This window comes from Gambusia affinis, linkage group LG13 (assembly GCF_019740435.1).
Source record: "Gambusia affinis linkage group LG13, SWU_Gaff_1.0, whole genome shotgun sequence".
In the NCBI taxonomy this organism is placed as follows: Eukaryota; Metazoa; Chordata; class Actinopteri; order Cyprinodontiformes; family Poeciliidae; genus Gambusia; species Gambusia affinis.
Window position 1 is genome coordinate 9,137,257 of NC_057880.1, and position 18,437 is coordinate 9,155,693.

Below are 18,437 nucleotides of genomic sequence, written 5' to 3' on the forward strand. Positions count from 1 at the left end.
TCCTGTCTTTAACACTATCGAACCAGGTAAAAAAGTTTTGTTTCCCTCCCCCCCTCTAAAAGCCAAACATTTAGTCATGGCTATATTCTTTCTGCCCACTATAAGGTAATGAGTGATCTCTTGTTTTTCTGCAGGTATCATCTCTGCATTCACCCTGGCTACAGATCAAAAGCTATAATAAGCACATTCGGCCCCATAAATTGCGCTGCGTCTGAATTCAAAACACGGATTACAGTGAGGGGCATTTTAATTAAAGCTTTGAAGAGCTTGACGTCCATAAGCCAACATACTCAGGGGTTTCTTCCTCTTCTGATTTTTTTTCTTTTTTTTTCAGCCACATCTTTTGCAGCCGACAAGCTTCAACTTTCACCCAAACGTGACTGCAATGTCAAATAAGAGAGAAGGAGAGAGAAAACGAGAGGGAGGGAGAGAGGTGGGGGACGTCAGCGGAGTTTTAGAGATGCAAAAGGGCATAGAGCCTCTTTGTACTCCAACTTCAAACCAGGGGTATGCAGAGATGGAGGCATCCTTTATCAGAGGATGTTCAAACAGATTCTCTTCAAACATGGCATTAGGCTTTATTTTTTTTTAATCCAAACAAATAATTTGCATTAAATATTTGCATCCCACCCCCTCCCCACCTTGTCCTGATCAGATCACGGCGACCGGCCTTGTAATCCCTGATAAAAATGTCAACGTCACTGTGTTCAGATTTCCGTTCTGTCGCTGCTGCTGCTGCTCAGTTTACTGCAACAGTCTGGCAAGCAGCAGGTGCTCAGTCACTGGCTTAAAACAGCAGCGGTAACACCATCCAGATGATGTTGGCTGATGCTTCGCATAGCGTTATAGGGTACCCCAATTATATTTCCTGAATTCCCCCTCACAGCGATATGTGTGTGCACTCTTTCAATCGCCGGCCGATGCCATTTTGATTAACAGAGGAGGAGCAGAGGCAGTTTAGAAGAAGTGTGTCTCCTGCATGCAAACCTATAATGCTCAGTAGGTCGTGTGCATTAGATTTGATGAATATTTGCTGCTGTAGATAATAGACTCAGCATATCAAATGTTGCAATCTTCACCCGTAGCAGACTAAGATCAAACTAGATGATGCTGGAGATTAAATATAGTCGTATCACTCTGAATGGTATCAACAGGTCTTTGAATGATCTGGGATTACATTCTGCAGCCCTGACATGGATGTCTTTAGGCTAGACCATTAAAGTGTCTGGTGCCCAGATGAGCAGCAGCACGTTCTAGTTGAGACACCCTAACCTGTCATATGCAACAACAGTGATGCACTCTGTTTTCTGAAACCTTTGTATCAGAAGCAGTGTGAACTTCTGCAGCCGTTTGATCTACGTTCGTTCATTTGTTCAGACACCAAGTGCCTCAATGAGCCTTAGCCCAGACTCTGTTGCCTGTTCACCACTGTTCGTTTATTATACCTCACCTAGCAGATGGAATACCCTACAAGAGTTGATCACGATGTTGTAAGCAGGTTATTTTCCCATTTTTCTTGGTTTAAAGTCATCAACTTCCAGGAAGCATTGTTTACTTGGTGCCTGACCTGTTGCTCACTAATAGGCGCAATGCTGAAGAGACGATCGGTGTTCATTCATTCTCAGTGGTCATAAAGCTATGTGTGAGAAGTGCAGGTCTACTTCTCGCACTGTCCGAGCTCCAACATGTCGTTCCTCCTTAGTACATTTCTTACGTGACTCCTCGTTTCCTGCCAACAGGTGCCATATTCGAGGAAAATGCTGTCAAAGACGATGAGATTTTCCAACTCGCCATCTCAGACCTGAGTTTAAATGATGACATCCTGCAGAGTGAGAAAATCACCCATTCTGTGAAACTTATCGAGCCTAACAACCCATTCCAGGCTGTGCAGGAAGGTAAGACACCATCCCAATTCCTCAGCAGCAATGTTCCTAATTGGTCTTGGTGACTTTTCTGATGGCCTGGTGGCATCTTAAGAGATCTCTGTTTGTCTAAATAAGCCTTGTGGAAATCCTGCATCAAGACTGTTTTGTCTTCTTGCTAAAAGTGTCAAATTTTATTTTATTATGCATCAGAATGCAAATTAAGGGGGCGGCGGGGAGCTGGAAGATGTTGACCCAAGGGTCTGGAAGTATTAGGGGAATATTTGCATACAGTGTTGCCAAAGCAAGGTGTCTTCTGTGGTTGAAAAGCTAGGTGGAACCATTGAGTTAGAGCACAGCAGCATGAAGATAAGATGAGGAACTAAAAAAAGACATTTGAAGATGATCAAATGTTGCTTCAGCACTATGCCCCTGAAAATAAGAGGAAAGTATTCCTGGCTTGCTGTGCTTCTTTAAATAATGAGTGTTACTGACTTGTTCACTTCCACAATTATGTTTCTTTTCTTTTCTTTTTTACTGGAGATATTTTATCTGTCTCATTTGGCTTACACATACTGTTTGATGGTGTACACCCACACACATGCACACACAGAAAAAAACCATATCAGTTATTTCATCCGGTTCTGCCAAGGTCATCCTTCTCAAACATTAAACAATGGTCCTGTTGACTTCAAAAAAAGTAATTAAAAAATCTTCCACTAAAATGAATCTTTAAGACTTTAATAGGTTCCCGGGGACCTTCAAAAGCTGTTTATGTCCCTTACTCTTCCTCACGGAGTCTGTACTTTTGTCCCCTGTTGCACAAAGGCCTTGATGACTCATTGCTATTCACAGTACTCCTGACAGGCGCAAAAATTGGTAATATGTCTCGGCTTCTGCTATAATTATCGCACTGTCATTTAGCTCTGGCGTTAAACCCCATCAGTGATATCTGGTGCTCTTATTCACATGCTCTTTGGAGAGCGTAGTAGACGTTAACTTGATTTGATTTAACAGCGTACATCATTTGTTGCATCTGTTTCCAGGTCTTGATTTGAGAAATATTTATTTAAAAATTTGTCAATTTAAAACCCCCCCCAAAAAACAGTAAGCATGAGCAAAGGACACCAAAGAGTGAAAACATTGTAATTAAGTCTAAGCTCTATGCAGCACATGGTTGTTAAAGGAAAACGGCGGCGAAAGGGAATCCTCCAGCTCATATGTGACGACATGATGTGAGAATTTATGTGCCGATTTGTCCAGTAAGGATGAGGGAGTTGGTAGGAATATTGTCTGAGATCAGTAGCTTGGAGATCTAATGAATTGGCATCTAATCTGGTGATTTAAAACCTTTATAGTCCACTAGTCTGCCTGAAATTTACCACAGTGGCAAATCATTACTGCTCTGGTGTAATGAGCAGTAACAAGAATAACTTAAATTTATGTGCCATAGAATGAGAGACTTGCTTTTCTACACATAATCAGTCCCTGTTTTAGTCACGAGGACATAGTACAGCAATGAAGTTGTCAAAAGTCGTATTCCACATCATCGAATGTAAATCTGTCGGCAGCTCTCGCATCAATATTCTCACACTAAGACCGTGAGGGGAAAAAAAGTAAGTTGCTGCTGCAGCTAATTACTAGAAGTAAATTTGTGGAAAGTTCATTTGTAGAGGGAGCTTATTGATTCATTTTACTAATAAAGCCTGCAGAAATCAACAGATGGGTTGAGTTCAAAAGAGAACATGAATCAAACAAGACGGGCAAAATTCTGATTTGTGTTGTCTAAAATACATTGTGCTCAACAACTACACCCACAATCCCATTAATGGTCCAGCTACTGACTGTGCTAGCAAAGACAAGCTAAGATAACTCACTTGACAGACAAAAACAAGACAAACTGTGATATGTTTATGTTTTGTATTTTAGGATTTTCTAGCCCTAAAATATTTTTTGCCAGAGTCTCGAGAAGAGATTCAAACATACCGCCGAAATAAACCGACCATAAACATGCATTGCTTGACTTATCTAACTAGCGGATACTTGGCAATTAAACTTAGTGGGCAGTAAATTATTTGCCATTAGTTCTTTAAATTAATTAACTTGGCAGTTTGCACATGCTGAAGAACACATATAGCTCATGCTAATTATCCTAACAAGAGTTTCTTTTGACATTTTTAGGGTTCAAAATCTCCAGGAGTTCTTGATAACACTTTTTATCATTGCCGTTGCTTTTTATTTATTTTTTTTTAAGCGACTGCATTTCCACCCAGTGATGGAACATCCTTTTGTCAGCCTTGATTGGATATCATTTAACATGCTTAATTATTGTTTACAGCTCTGCCCCTGAAAATCACATATTCACAGAAGCAAGTGTTTTGGGGGACGGGGGCGGGGGGTTGTGTGTGTAAGAAGTGTGGGTCTGCTTGTGTGTGCGTGAGAGTCTGCTTCGGTTTCCAGAGAGCGTGGGGAATAATGTGCAGTCGATGATGTGAGGATCGATGGGTGGCCTCAAATTCTTGCACCAGAGGCAAGACGGGCTGGAGAGTGTTGAGTGACAACGGGGATAAGTTAACCTTTTTGCTATGCTCTTTTGTTCGCTGCCATCCCACTGTGAGCAGCAGTCAGGATCTTGCTACAGAATGAAGGAGGAAGGAAGAAGGAGAGGATGGACATGAGCACGCCAGGGATGGAGGGTTTGGAGAGTGGAGGGGAATGAGGATGAGAAATGCAGAAGTAGAAGATGCAGAATGTGAAATGAAAGTGAGGAAATTGGATTAAGGACAGGAAGTAAGAAGTAAAAGTGATGAGTTAGGAATGATTTACAAAATCCACGTTTCATGGCTGCAAAATAGTTTCGCTTCATGGCTACGGTTTTCAATTCCGTTTCCTTTTTCATTGTGTTTTTGTCAACATACCATTAGTATCATTCATCAGCAGTAGATAATCCACCATTTACCCTTTTTGAAAATGTCAGCTATTCTCGTAGAATTGAAAATGTAGTAATTTAAAAAAGGCTGACGCAGTTCGGTGTTGGGCTCATCACTGACAGCAATGGCATAAAGCATAGAGTGACTTTTGTTTTTTAAGTATGCCACAGTTATTGTAGAAACCTTGACGTTTTGATCTGACAACTTTTAGTCTTTTCACAGACTCTGAACCCGATGTGATTGAGCTTGAACACATTTTCGAAGTTGAATGGGTAAAAATTTTTATTTTATAGAGCTGTAATAGCAAAACAAGGTGGATATTGAAAGTGCTACGTTCCTTCCACTTCACAATTATGCACTACTTTATGTAGGTCTATCACATAAAACACCAGAGTTGATGCATGTAATTTTAGAAAAATATGACAAAGTTCCAAGGTGCTTTTCTGAGGCGCGGCATCTTTAAAAATTGTGAAAAAAATTAAGAAATAAAAATTACTTTTCAAAACTATAAACACCTAAACTGCTTCACAGAAGCTAAAATCACAAAAAGAAACAAAATGAGACAAATTGTGTCTGTAAAACCAAATGACTCGACATAAAACACAGCATAAAACAAGAAAACTGATCAAATGAAGTCCTCACTAATTACCTGTCAAAAGAAATAAAAGTGTTTTTTAAAGTTTTTTTTTTTTCAGTAAAGTATTAGAAGATGCAGGCAACACAATTTTCAATTGTGGCTTCAAAGATCCGTCTTTTCTGTTCTTAAAATAAGTCTAGCACGTCTTAACCAGATGTCCCCAGATTACAAACAAATATATTAAAATTGGTTGCCGATGTCGGTCTGGACAGAATCACAAAAAAGTGGAGATTAAATTTCTTAACTGGATTCAGAAATATCAAGGCAATCAGTGAAGAGTGACAAAGTTGGGTTTTACATGGCGTCTCTTTTCCATCTTCCTCAGGCGCATCTTCCACTGAATAGATATGGTCGAGTTCTGTCTTGGTTGAGTGGGTTACATAATCCAGACATAGAGATAAACCGTGAATGATCATGTCAAGAACAGACTTTGGAGCTTATAAATATGTTTTAATTAAATATCAGGGTAACAGTTTAAGTCTGGCGGTCACCATTTGGATGTTTTCATTGAGTTTCTGTAAAAAAAAAAAAAAAAAGCAGTGGGAGTAAAAAAAAAAAATTTCCATCCTATAAGTAAACCCTGTCCACTCGGTAGATGAGATAACATATTGGATTTTTTTTGCTGCTTGCACATGGTAACATTTAATGAAGCAAGGCCAGCAGTATAATGGCATATTGGTCACCATGACAGCAAGGTATGGAAACTGTAAGCTATAGTACAAATATGACAAGAGCTTTATGATGTACATACAAAATCAAGATCCACCACTTTTTAAAATGTATTTATCTTTTAATCTTTGTATTTTCCTGTCACCATTCTTAACCTGAATGCATCCTTCTGCTCTCCATTCCACCCTGCCATAAATACGACTGCAAGAAAAACCCAAATCTATAAAAAGATCATGAGCATTAGTGAATGAGAGGGAGGGGTAGCAAAAAAAAAAAAAGAACATTAGTGAGGTGGTGAGGAAAATCTGCTCAGAGTCATTGCAGTGTCATCCTTGCCCTTACTGGGCTTCCTTTGTCCTTGTGATAGTGGAACATGTATTAATGAGCGTGTCACACAGGCACCATGCACGGGAAAAACACTAACCTATTCAGTCCGCCCACGTTCTTATCTTTTGGAGATGACAGCTCAAGGCTGGCTAAATATACCGTCTGACCACACATATTTACGCATACAGGGTCCTGTTTATGGAGTATTCTTTCCCAGATGCAGGGGAAAGAAGTGTAAATGTTAACGTCACCAGCAGCAACTCTGAGGAGTTTGGCTCTTATGAGTATTGATGCTGTCATGAGCTCTGCATGTTTTCATCGGCTGCTGTCATGAGGGAGGGGAAAAAGGAAAACAATGAATTTAAAGCGGCGGTGGAAATGATAAAATGGGCAGAACATTTAGCCTTTAGATTCTATGTAATGATATAATCATCTGTGAGAGCAGAGTCAAAGTGTGATAATGTGGCTTTTTAGAATGTCCCTAAAATGTGACATGAAATTGAGATAATGTAATCTGCTGTAATATTGCAAACAATATATTGTAAAATATAAACTAGAAAGATTGAAATGAAGGAAAAAAAGTGTTTTTCTTTGAGGGTTTAGTACTATATATATATATATATATTTTTTATTTTTTTTTCCCTCAGATTGTTGACCTTTTGAACAGTTCAGGACTCCAATTGTGTTTTTTGGTGTTTGTTTTCATCTGCGTTTTCAGTTTAACTTCAACACTTGTTCATTTTCAGAAAAAGATTTCTAGTTACCGTAGTTACCAAGTGGTGCGTCTATATTGGCAAGTCAGATTTTTAAGCCCCAATCGCTTGTCATAAAATCACACATTTCCTTTTTAACTAAATGAAATATAGTTGTGCTTTGAGCAGCGATAAGAGGATTCCTGTTTCTGTTGCCACATTACTGCATGATGAATCTGACTTGAACACTAATTGGAGAAAAGTTTGCTGCATTGGTTAGATTTCCATTTTGCCTTGTTAGCTTGAACATTTACAGAAAACAACGGACAAATATGAACCAAGATGAGGGATGTAATAAGATTTCATGGCACAAGATTTTGCAATAATAAAACCTGGTGTTTATTTCTCTATCTAGTTGCTGTGTTTGCCCAATATATATCAAGTCAAATATTGCACATATCTGCTGAATGTAAGTAATAAAGCAGGCAGGCAGTTGACTTAATGTGTTAACAGAGATCATGTACGGATTAGATTACAACTCTTATTCACATAAGAATCCTGAAGAAGCTTTGCCACAAACATAACCATGATAGTGTCTCAGACAGGAGACAGTAGCAAAATATTGTACAGTGAAGTTGGCATAGGGCTAAATTAAAGGACTGTTTCATAGATTTTTAATTTTTAAAATTTTTGAAAGGAATCGGAACTGCACCTGTTCAAAATTTACAATTCTTTTGGTCAAATCTGGCAACCCCAAAATGTTTATTTTTTTTTGTTTTGTATATATATATTTTTTCACCTTAGTTTGAGGCAAACGTGAAAACAGAAACGTATTCATAAATCAAACTTTGACTGAATAATCACACACTGATTATTTGAAATTGTTTCTAACTTGTCAACTTTTCACTTTATTTGTGAAAAATAAAGTGAAAAAATTCAGGCATTCTCAATTTTACAAAAAAAATGCATCTCATGCGCTAAAAGTATGTTCTACCCCAACACTAAACATCTATTACCAATACATAAGCATTACATATTTAACGTTAAAATTTTTCATGCTCAAGCAAAAATTTTATAGGTACCCCCTGTCTGATCCTTAAATATCTGTAAATTTTCACCCATGTCCAAAGTGCTGCATTTAGGCCATTATATGATCAGCCAGTGAAGCTAGAAATAGAACCAGCGAGGGAGAACAAGTTGAAACCAATCCAGCTGCTTGACATACGTTACACAGGGGCTTTAAGTATCTGCACAAATGGCCTTCAATCTACTAAAACCAACCTTTGTGCCAAGGGTTTAAAAATCTATTTTTGCCCCCATCTATTTTTTTTAAAGCTCCTGCAGGTTTTCATTGCATCTGAATCAAAACAGTAAAACAGGTAGAAAAATATTCCCACCCGGCTCCGGCTAAGGGCTTCCTGGACCTGCAGCTTTGCCCCACCGAGTCCTCTTCCAAAGCCACGCCACCAGTGACGGACAATTTCCTCTGACCCCTGCCAAGGTAATGTCAAGGAGGATTAAAATTTTCTGCCCTTTAGATCCCTGAAAGCCAATAGTCTTTTGAGGTGCACAGAGTGCAGTCCTCCTTTTTCTTTCTTTTTCTTTTTTTTTCTCCAACTCTCCTTCTGAATCAATTTGTAATGGAAAGAAATGCTGAAATAATGGTTCCTTTGAAAGATTTGGGATGCATAATATAATCTCCTCCATCTGATCTTCTGTTTAGGACAACTCATTACTCGCTGAGCTCCGTATCTGATATAATGCTGCCCTTTGACCATTATCGTCCCAGCGAAAAGAATAATGCTGTGTAAATCTCATTAATGGATTTGTTTGTCTTTTTATGTCTTTCTGCTAGCTCTACACACAGGGAGGATGATCAGGTCATTTACCAGGCCCTGTTAATTACCCAGCTATAGTTTAAATACGTCATAAGCTCTTCGTTAGACTGCATAAAGGCTACATGATACCTTAATCTGCTAGTGATGTTGCAGCCGAAGTGTTGCTTTTATTTAATCCATTCTCAGCGCTGCGGGTGTTTCTACAGAATGATGGAGAATCAGACTGTATCATTGTACAAATCTATTAAAATATTATATATTATGCTTCAGAATGTCTCGAGAAATGAAGTTTTACTTTTTTTCAGAGCCTTGAAATAGAATTCATACCTCTCTAATGCTTTCATATTTTGTTACATTATGGCAGATTTTTTAAAGTATTTTATCTGGGCTTTTGGTAATACTTTATTTGAAGTGTTCATAACTCTTGTCATAAGCGAACTTGAAGGAGTCTTCATGAATGTTTAACACTGTTGCCTTGAAGTGTCATTCGGTAAATAGTGACACTTTTAGTGCAAATTTGCATTAAAGGTTGTATTAGAAGTGCATTAAAAGTGTCAATTTAGCATCATTTGGTAAATAATTACTTTTTTATGCAAAGTTGTGTTAAAACTTGCATTAAAAGCTAATTAAAAGAGTCAGCTTTGCATTAAGTGTCATTATTTATTGAATGGCACTTAATGACAAGAGTTGTAAGCATTCATAAATACTCCTTCATGTTCATGACTGTTATTTCATGTTTATGACAGTGTAATGTCAGTTTTATGCCCAGCCCTTCAAATAAAATGTTACCCAAATTTTTTTTTCTTTTTTTGTAATTTATCAAATTACATTTGCCCCACACCATGTGGAGCAAAACATCTGGAAGAAAAGATGCTCTGATCAGATGAGGTTGGAATTGCTGTTGGTGGCTGAAAAGTAGCACGGCACAACATCGAAATGCAGCAGTGGCAGCATCATGATGTGCAGTTTTATTTTTTTAATAGAAATATGGAGGCCTTGCTGGAATAAGAGGCTGCCAAAGACTTGAGTCTTTAGAGAGGGACAGAGGTTTTTCTAAGCGTGCAGCAAGAGCTGTAATGTAGTGGTTTGGATCAAAGTATATGTATTTGGTTTAAAGGACTCCACTAGAGTCCAGACCCAAATTGAACTGAGATCAGTAGTTTGTTTTTAGCCTTTTGCCTTGATCAGCTTGTTTCCAGTAAGAGAAAATGTTTCCAAGTAGTTTCAAAACATCAACCCTTATCTACTTAACGGCAACAGGATCCCAAAGTTGACAGCAAAAGTGGCAAAGAAGTACACTGTAGATGACTTGATAAAATTGTGGATGTTGACATTTTAAACTAATATACTTAAAGAAATAAACCTTTGTTTAGTTTTTGTATTTAAAGAATGGACTGGGATATTTGATTGCAAGATTTCCTTGTGCCTAAACCAACACAATATGATTTCCTTTGATTTTTGTCTTTATGAATTGTGGTGTTTTTCACTCTTTTCCAAGTATTGACTTAAATGTTTGTTGTGAGGATCCAGAAAAGGATTTATAGTTGATTTTCGTTTCCACATTACAGTACTATTCCTTACTTCTGAGTTTGTGAGTTTTACCCTCAGAATAGTTACTTTGTCTTCCCGTCTGGCTAATGGCTATCAATTTATTTTTTAATTGTTATATTTCTACATCTCTAGAGGAACTTGTGGCTTCCTGCTTGTCTTTATAGACGAGCAGTTTTTTTCTTTTTTTGTTACCGTTTTTCCTTTTTTGGGTAATTTGTTCTAGAAAAGATGATCTTGAATTTAGCAAGATGTGAACACTAACTTTGTATCAAAGCTTCTCCTACTCAGGTTGTTAAATTTAGCATGATATTGAGTCATCGTGAAAGATCTGATCCTCTGATTAGAGTCGCATATGCCAACAATACTGTGTTTTCGCTTTATTGAGCTACCCAGCAATAAAGAATATATGATTTAAGCCTGGATGGCGCACTGTTTTATTTAATATGTTTGCGCGAGAGCTCTGTTTAGTACGTTATGAGGTGCTGCATTTATTGCCGTGATATATTGGTTCTCTCCCCATTTCTCGCTGTCTATTATTGATATTGACATTTTTTTGTTCTTTACAAACCTTCTGCGTTATTGTAAAGAAAACACTCTTGTTGCACAGGCTGTGTGTTACTCCCATAACACTTGTCAGGGCAGTTCCACAGATGACACACAAGTGCGCCATTATACTAGTTACATTCACGTCATGCGACAAGGATGACTCAGGGGGGAACCTTTATGATCTGCTGGCCAGTGTAATAACTACAAAAATATTCATTCCTGAGGCTTTTTACTCCGATTAGCTGGAGTCAGTCATGTCTAAGCAGCTGACGCACACAGAAAGAGAGAGAGAGAGAGAAAAAGAGAGAGAGCAGAATAAGGAAGAGAAGTGAAACAGAAAGGTCAAGGCTTAAAGGCTGGATCTGTTTTGTAGGTTTTCAGCTTTTCTGCTCGGAGCTGTACAGGATCCGCTGTCAGTACTTCTCTGCAGTGGAGAGACACCTCTGTGTCACTTTGTCTCATCATCTCCAACAGATGTCTCATTTTGCTTCCCTTCGACTCTCCTTGAAGGGAGCTCAAATAAATGTCTAAAAAAAGAAAAAAAGAAGGGGAGGAAAAGACTGAAGTATTTCAACCAAACATTAACTTTAGGATTAGATAATTTGTTAATTACAGGAAATGTGTAATTTACTTTAAATGCCACTTCTGATTTGTATCACTCGATAAATTATGTGCAAGATGCTAAATGTCACAGCGTGCTGTGATTTAACAGTTTGTTAGGAAATACTATTCAGTAATGTATTTTATTTTTTTAGGTGAATAGAGATTCCAGTGGCATTTGAGTTAAAAGGGGTTCAAAATAATGCGCTTGAGATGGAGTTTGATTCCCAACTCAAGATGGTATCAGCTGTGGATGGAGAAGTTGAAGCAAACAGCAGTGATCATTTTCAGAAGACATTCGCTGGTGTCAATTTGTTTATATTCCTACTTGACACTTACCATCTTATTGGTTTTCTGCTCATTTCCCACTGTTGCAAAGTGTCTAAATGCTCTATTCTTGTATTATGTTAAATATTTATGTGAATTGCTAATGCCGTGGCACTGTGTGCTTTATGATCTCTGAGCACTTGAGCTCACCCAGATAACTTTTCTTCCTCTGACTGCCAAGTGATGGGATTGATTTCTTTCTTCTCCCCTCCGGTGTTGTCTGGATTGATGGCAACGTTACAGACAGAAGCAAAGTGGCAACAGGTAAGAGTTTGTCCTGTAATCGGACACTTAACCTGCCTTGCCTTCTGGTGGAGGTCAGAGGTCAGCGGCGCTGATTGGACAGCCGTCTAGTTTCTTGAGCTTAAATCTTAATGAGTAACTCCCTCTGTTTACCAGTGCAGAACCTCCTTACAAGTGAAAACATCTGCAGTAGAGGATTGCATATAGCACAGGAAACAAACACAAAAAAGAATGTCATTTTCAAAATAAAAGTTGGTATTTCAATATAGAAGCAGCATATACACTGCAAATTAATGTGTCACAACAACTTTAATCAGTTGCCTAAAGCACTAGGTAAGGTTGCCAGATTTGCACATTCGAATGCTTTTTTTAGGAGGGCAGATTTCATCATAAATAAATGCTAAAACAAATGTTTCACACTTATCTGACATGAGCTTGGTTCCATCCGTCCATCGGACTGACGCTCACGCAGACCACCAGCCCATCAAGAAGATTCAAAGAGTCCCTGCAGACAGCATGAGGTCACTGCGCTGCAGTTATTTGGTTTCCCTGTTCTCTGATGCAAACAGAATTACTACATTGCTCTAATTAGAGACACCGGCAGTCATGTTGTGCCTTTGTTAGTTTATGTATTCATTACATGTTGCCTCACCAGCAGACTGCTGAAGGCTGACTTCAAAGTATTTCTTGTTTTTCATGCTGCCATCTTTGATTGAGGATCCTCTGAGGGAGGAGGGTCATTGTGTGAGGGGATGACTGATGGCCTCTATAAGGCATCATAACTGTCTGCCTCCTAAAAAAAAAAAAAAAAACCAAACATAAAAACAATATGACATTTTAAATGAGCCCAGTGCATCAAAATCCTCCTGAATGTTTGATCGTCGGTGCTCCCACAATCCATCTCGAGTTCAGGATTACAAAATCTGGCATCGGATGAGGATATTGGGCTCATTTTACACTGTCAGTTGTTGACTTCAAAACAAGCAGCCCACATGCATCCTGTCTATGTCCTGTAATTGTCGTTTGAAAGCATCTTCATTGATTTCTTCGCTTTAACAACAGCATTCAGTTTGTGACAGCCAAGAAGAGCAAAAAAGAAAAAACAAAATCATGTTTTCAGGACAAACATGCTTAGATGCCACTCATAACTCAACACGCCTCTTGTTACACATGTCGACACGCGACCCATGTTTTCCCCCCTCGTGAAGGTCTCGCCGCCCCATGTCTTATTCATGTTGCCGCCGTCTTTTGTGTGACAGATTTATAACGAGCTGCGGAGGACGCTGTGACAGATGTTAGTGCTTCGCCGCGACCCCAGTCCGCCCCAACCACCGCTGGGGTTTGGCCATCAATACCACTCTACCTGTTAGGACAGGAGAAACTGACAGATAGTTGGGCATAAAGAGAGGGAAGAAAGTGGAGGCGGTGATCTGTTCTGCAAGATCAGATTGATGCCGATGAGGCCCACAGCCTCTGTCCATTGTGACGCTCCACAGTCCCACACGATGGAAGCAGCGTTTCTCTTTGTACGTGCCATTATGCTTTGCTGTTGTTGGGCTTCCCAAAGTGTGCTGATATGACACAGATGCAGCAGAGGGAGATGGAGTGGGCGTATAAATGCAGGAAGAGGATTTGCCTGTTTGTGCATTGCGCTATGAATACGGCATGTGTTTGCATGGTGTAATAAGGGAGCGCCTCTGGTGCTTTCATCGATGCAGTTTGTGGGTTTGTTTGAAAATTGGTTTTTGCGGTTCTGGTGAGAGGTACTGAAGCCACTTTGGTAACAGAGAGCTCGCAACTCCCTCTTTCACTCACTTCTGACTCGCTCAGGGGGAAGTGTGCATAATTTACTACCCACCACCTGCACTATTGGCTGCAAGAAGACTTCATTCCAGGACGCAGGACAAAGAGCAGAAAATCAGCCTGGAGTAAATCCCATTAGAGGCTAAACAGGAGTCAGCCAAAAAAAAAAAAAAAAAAATTAAAAAATGCAGTGCAGCTATATGCGATGATGCATTCTTTTTCAGACACATGGAGGAGGAAGAGGAGATGGCGCTGAGATGTAAGGTTGGGAGGTTTAGGAGTTGAGGGATTAAAATTGGGGGCCTTGGTGAGACTAGATTTGGGGAAGCAGGGTGATTCTGACAGTGAGGTTGATGGAAATGGCAAAAGGCTGATAAAAAAAAAAATGGACGGGGTGTTAAATTCTCATAGAGCTCAAGATGAGCGAAGCCATTTAAAACTGCAGAGTCGGCTTGCTTGCCTCATTGACAAAGCGGCGCCAACTGTATGTGGGAGCCATTGTTTGCATTAGTGCCCACAGACCCAAACGCCAAGTTTCGGACCATCTGTCGCAAGAATCTCTCCCCGGTTGTTTTTATACTCTCTGTCTTTCTCACATTGGTATGGACCTTCCATCATGCCCAGGGAGAAGGGATACCGTCCAAAGACGAGGCTAAGCTAGTGTGTAAGCTCTCTCTTAGTGAAATCAAGACCCAGCTTAAACCTCTCCTGGGATCTCTCGAGTGTTCAGTGCAAATATGCAGGCATCAGTCAAAACTGGGTCAAATGTGCATGCAAATACATGCGCGTCTAAGACTTTTACTCGAATTGGCACAGTATAATTACTCCCTTTTGGATGATTGCTCTCTTACCTTTATTAGATTCAGTGTTAACACGGCAATTTATTTCTTTGCTCTTTTTCATGCTCCTTCATGGATGATTCTTTTTCTTCTGTCTACAGTCAATTCAGCAAAGAGTAAGCTTCCATTTTTAAAATGCCGTTGCCTGCAAATGAACTTCTTTGACTAATTGGCACAATGACAAAGAGCACAGGAAAAGACGAAGATTAATAAAACATGCCAGATGCTGTAGAATTGTCATTTACTTGTAAAATTAACATTTTAGTTGTCCCTGTCCAGTTTACTGTTTCTGGCAGACAATCCCTTTAGGAGTATTCGTATTGAATGGATATGATGCAGCCAGACACCCAGAGCTAACTTGTAATTATGTTTTTAGTCACTGCTGGAACAAGTTTGTAAACTCCAGTGAGAGATTTTAATGGATCCACGTTTTAACCTTTTATAATCTCATTGTTCTTTAATAAGATGGCCTCATTTTACAAAGACGTCCCGTGTCACTGCAGCCAAAATCTGAAAACAGCAGCACACTTTAAGGGAGTTTAGACACTGTAATGGTTCACACGTATTTGGTTTAACATTTATTGTCTTTAGCACAACTTTACTCGCCAAGTTCAATATGGATTCCCTCACCTCTACACATTTACTGCTGCCTTTAATTCATCTGCAATATGTTGCAAGCTAGATGTTTTGTCTCTCTGCTCTTTTTTTTTTTTTAATGTAGGACTTTACAAAGCTTTTTAACGTGGTTCTTGTCTCTAACGTAACACCCGAAATGTTGTTTGTATTTTGTTTTATTATTTTAGCTAGTTGCAGCGTGGAAAGCAGAGGTTTTAATCATCCAGAACGACCCATCTTTGGGATGATTTAATAGGTTAGGAAAGATCGCATTACTCACTGAAAAAGGTGGCGAGCAGAGCAGCGTTAATGTGGTGTTTGCATCACAAAAAGCTTTTTCAAACCCAAGGCAAAGAATGATTCATATCTTTATCCTGACTGTGACAAATCATCTTCGTGATCTCTCATTATGTCACTGCCGTCTTGTTTTACACGTTGCTACATTTTCTGCTGTCACTTAAATTACGTCAATCTCTACATTGAAGACACAAAACGCTGTACTGTGTACACGATTACAGTATTTACTTTGAGTGCACAAGGGTGAATGTTGTATACATGTCAAGCAAAATTGATATCCAGCATTTTGAGTCTGGACGGTACTTTTTTAAATGTTTTAATAGTGTCTGACCCCAATGCATCCATTATGAGGATGTCATGCTTCCAGCTTAGCCTTCTGTAGAAGTGGAGGTCAGGCGGTACAGAGCCACTTAGAGAGCACAAGAGTCTGAGGAGGTTAGGGTTAGTGTTTATGGATGTGGCACCTATAAGGAACAGCATTATTTTAGCAATATAAGTAGCATAATTATGCAGACGGTTATAAAGGTTTTGCTATTGGCATTATGTGCAACTGTGCATCAGAAACCACATAACTGATTGAAACTGTGCGCCAAGAGGTAATTTAAGGGTTCCTTATCCTGATTGATGTGGTGTTATAAAGTGTGTTTGAAGAAGCAAGACAAACACACACACGCGCACCCACACACACACACACACACACACACACGCTGGCAACCAACAGAGCCATGGATACACATGGTGAGAAACAAACTAATTAAGAGCAGATCAGTCTTAATTTCCTCTGAAAGAAGTGATTCCCAAATCCTCATACTTAACTGACACCTGCGCTTAAGTTTTTGATCTATTTGTGTAATAGATCAAAAACAGCAAACTATTTCAGTCTTAAGTGATGTTGTTCAAATTGCTTAGCTAATAAATAAAAAATAATGTGTTCAGGTCACATGGAGCTTTTAACCCTAATTCCAACCTATTACAGAATTTTAAGATGTGAAGCAAATGGATTTGAATATTTCAGGGGTTTTCACTGCCTCCCTCACAAAATAGTTGAATTATATAATATCTTCCAGTCATTTTGATGAATTTTATGTATGTACAGAATGTTCCAATTCTCTTTCCAGTCCTTGAAGATAATCACTACCCCAAGCAGATCTGTGTTTTCTTTTGTTTTCAGAAACAGAGGTACAATAAAACCAAGGATGTATTTCAAGAAGTGAGATGGAGGATTAAAAAAGAAAAAACGTGTTTGGTGTTGAAACAAACACCACTCAGTTGGTGTTTTGTCAGACCAGCACTTTATTTTTTTTTGGTTGCACATGTTAGAATATCCATATGTTTTCAGACATATTAAAAGAAATAGAGTATTAAAAATGTTTTTCTGCTGCCAGGTGCAACATCCACCTACTGATTTTTGAATGACAACATGTCTGGTGTGAGACTGGTGGAGTTTTATGCTGGGAAGAACCCTACACACACTCATACAAATTACCCTGCTGGAAGTGAATTTCACTGTCTTGGTTTGCTGTCCTTAGCATGTCAGAAGTATTTGTTCCCGAGAACAATAAAACGTTTAAGTAGCATTTTTAAGAATACATCAAACCAGTTGACAAACACAACTTAAACATTTTTCTTTCACGAAACAAATGTGTTAAAGATCATAAGACAGGGATTGCCGCTGAGTGAGAGGAAGATGAAGAGTTATGGAGGATGTGGCACAAATTCAAATCATGTCTTTATCTTTTCCATAGTTTTTATTATTTTTTATTTTTTTCACTTTGACAGCAGGCGGATGCCTGTCAAAGCAATGCCATCATTTCTGGCAGAGCTAGCTTCCTCTTAGCAACACCCCAGCAGTCCATGAAACTGGGAGAAGGGTCTGACAAAATGAAGCATCTCCTGATGGAAAAGTTGTCCCCTCGCTGACTCGCTGCGTGATCACTCCGTTAACTCAACAAAGGCCCCTCTTTAACTCCACGCTCACGTTTGTTCCGGCACAAGCAGCATGTGCGCTTTCTCTTGTGGTATTTGGTTGGCAGGCATTCAATTTGGGTTTGTGTGTGAAAGTGTATGAGTAACACACTAGCTTGCTTTCCCCTCCAACCCCTGGATAGGGATGTTTGACAATTCCTCACAAAACCTATAACAAGATGTCGAGATACGACTATGTGTCAGGCTTCCGTCTCATTCCTGTATTGTGCTATAGTTTGCACTTGGGCTGTGTAATCCAATGCCCACATCCTGTGCATTGGTTGATATGGCAACTCCTGCCTATTCCGAGAAAAACAATTTTTCTCCGTCCACCTGTTGACAAGAGAAAAAACAGATTGGACACATAAGGACAGAAGTGCTGCCGGCATGAAAATAAAGTTGCGAGCAGGAGAACAAGGGTGGCATTTAAAGCATTTGTCACAGGAGCAATAATTTTCCCCCTCTCAATAACTCAGCACCTACATGATGAAACCAGTCTCTGGCGGGGGATGTTTGGAGTGTCGCTTTTGAATGTTGGTGCTTGCTTGTAGGGGTTTTATTTTCTGTTTGTAAAAAAAAAAAGAAAGACAATTGCTCTGAACTGAGCTGGGTATCTACAGCTTAGCCAATCTCTTCACAAAAAGCTCAAAGAAGCCTAACGTGATTCCGTGCAGTGTAGAAAAACAGAGGTTGTAT

General features: G+C 39.3%; 1 protein-coding gene across 7 annotated transcripts in view; it reads left to right on the top strand.

The window, feature by feature from the left end:
* The window catches only part of grid1a (glutamate receptor, ionotropic, delta 1a), a 356,932-nt gene that overhangs the window by 83,101 nt on the left and 255,394 nt on the right, over positions 1 to 18,437 (top strand). For all 7 annotated transcript variants that reach the window (XM_044135670.1, XM_044135669.1, XM_044135674.1 and 4 more), the window contains one exon: positions 1,740 to 1,895. In XM_044135670.1, coding sequence (XP_043991605.1) covers positions 1,740 to 1,895 — 156 coding nt within the window. The remainder of the gene's footprint in view (positions 1 to 1,739; positions 1,896 to 18,437) is intronic.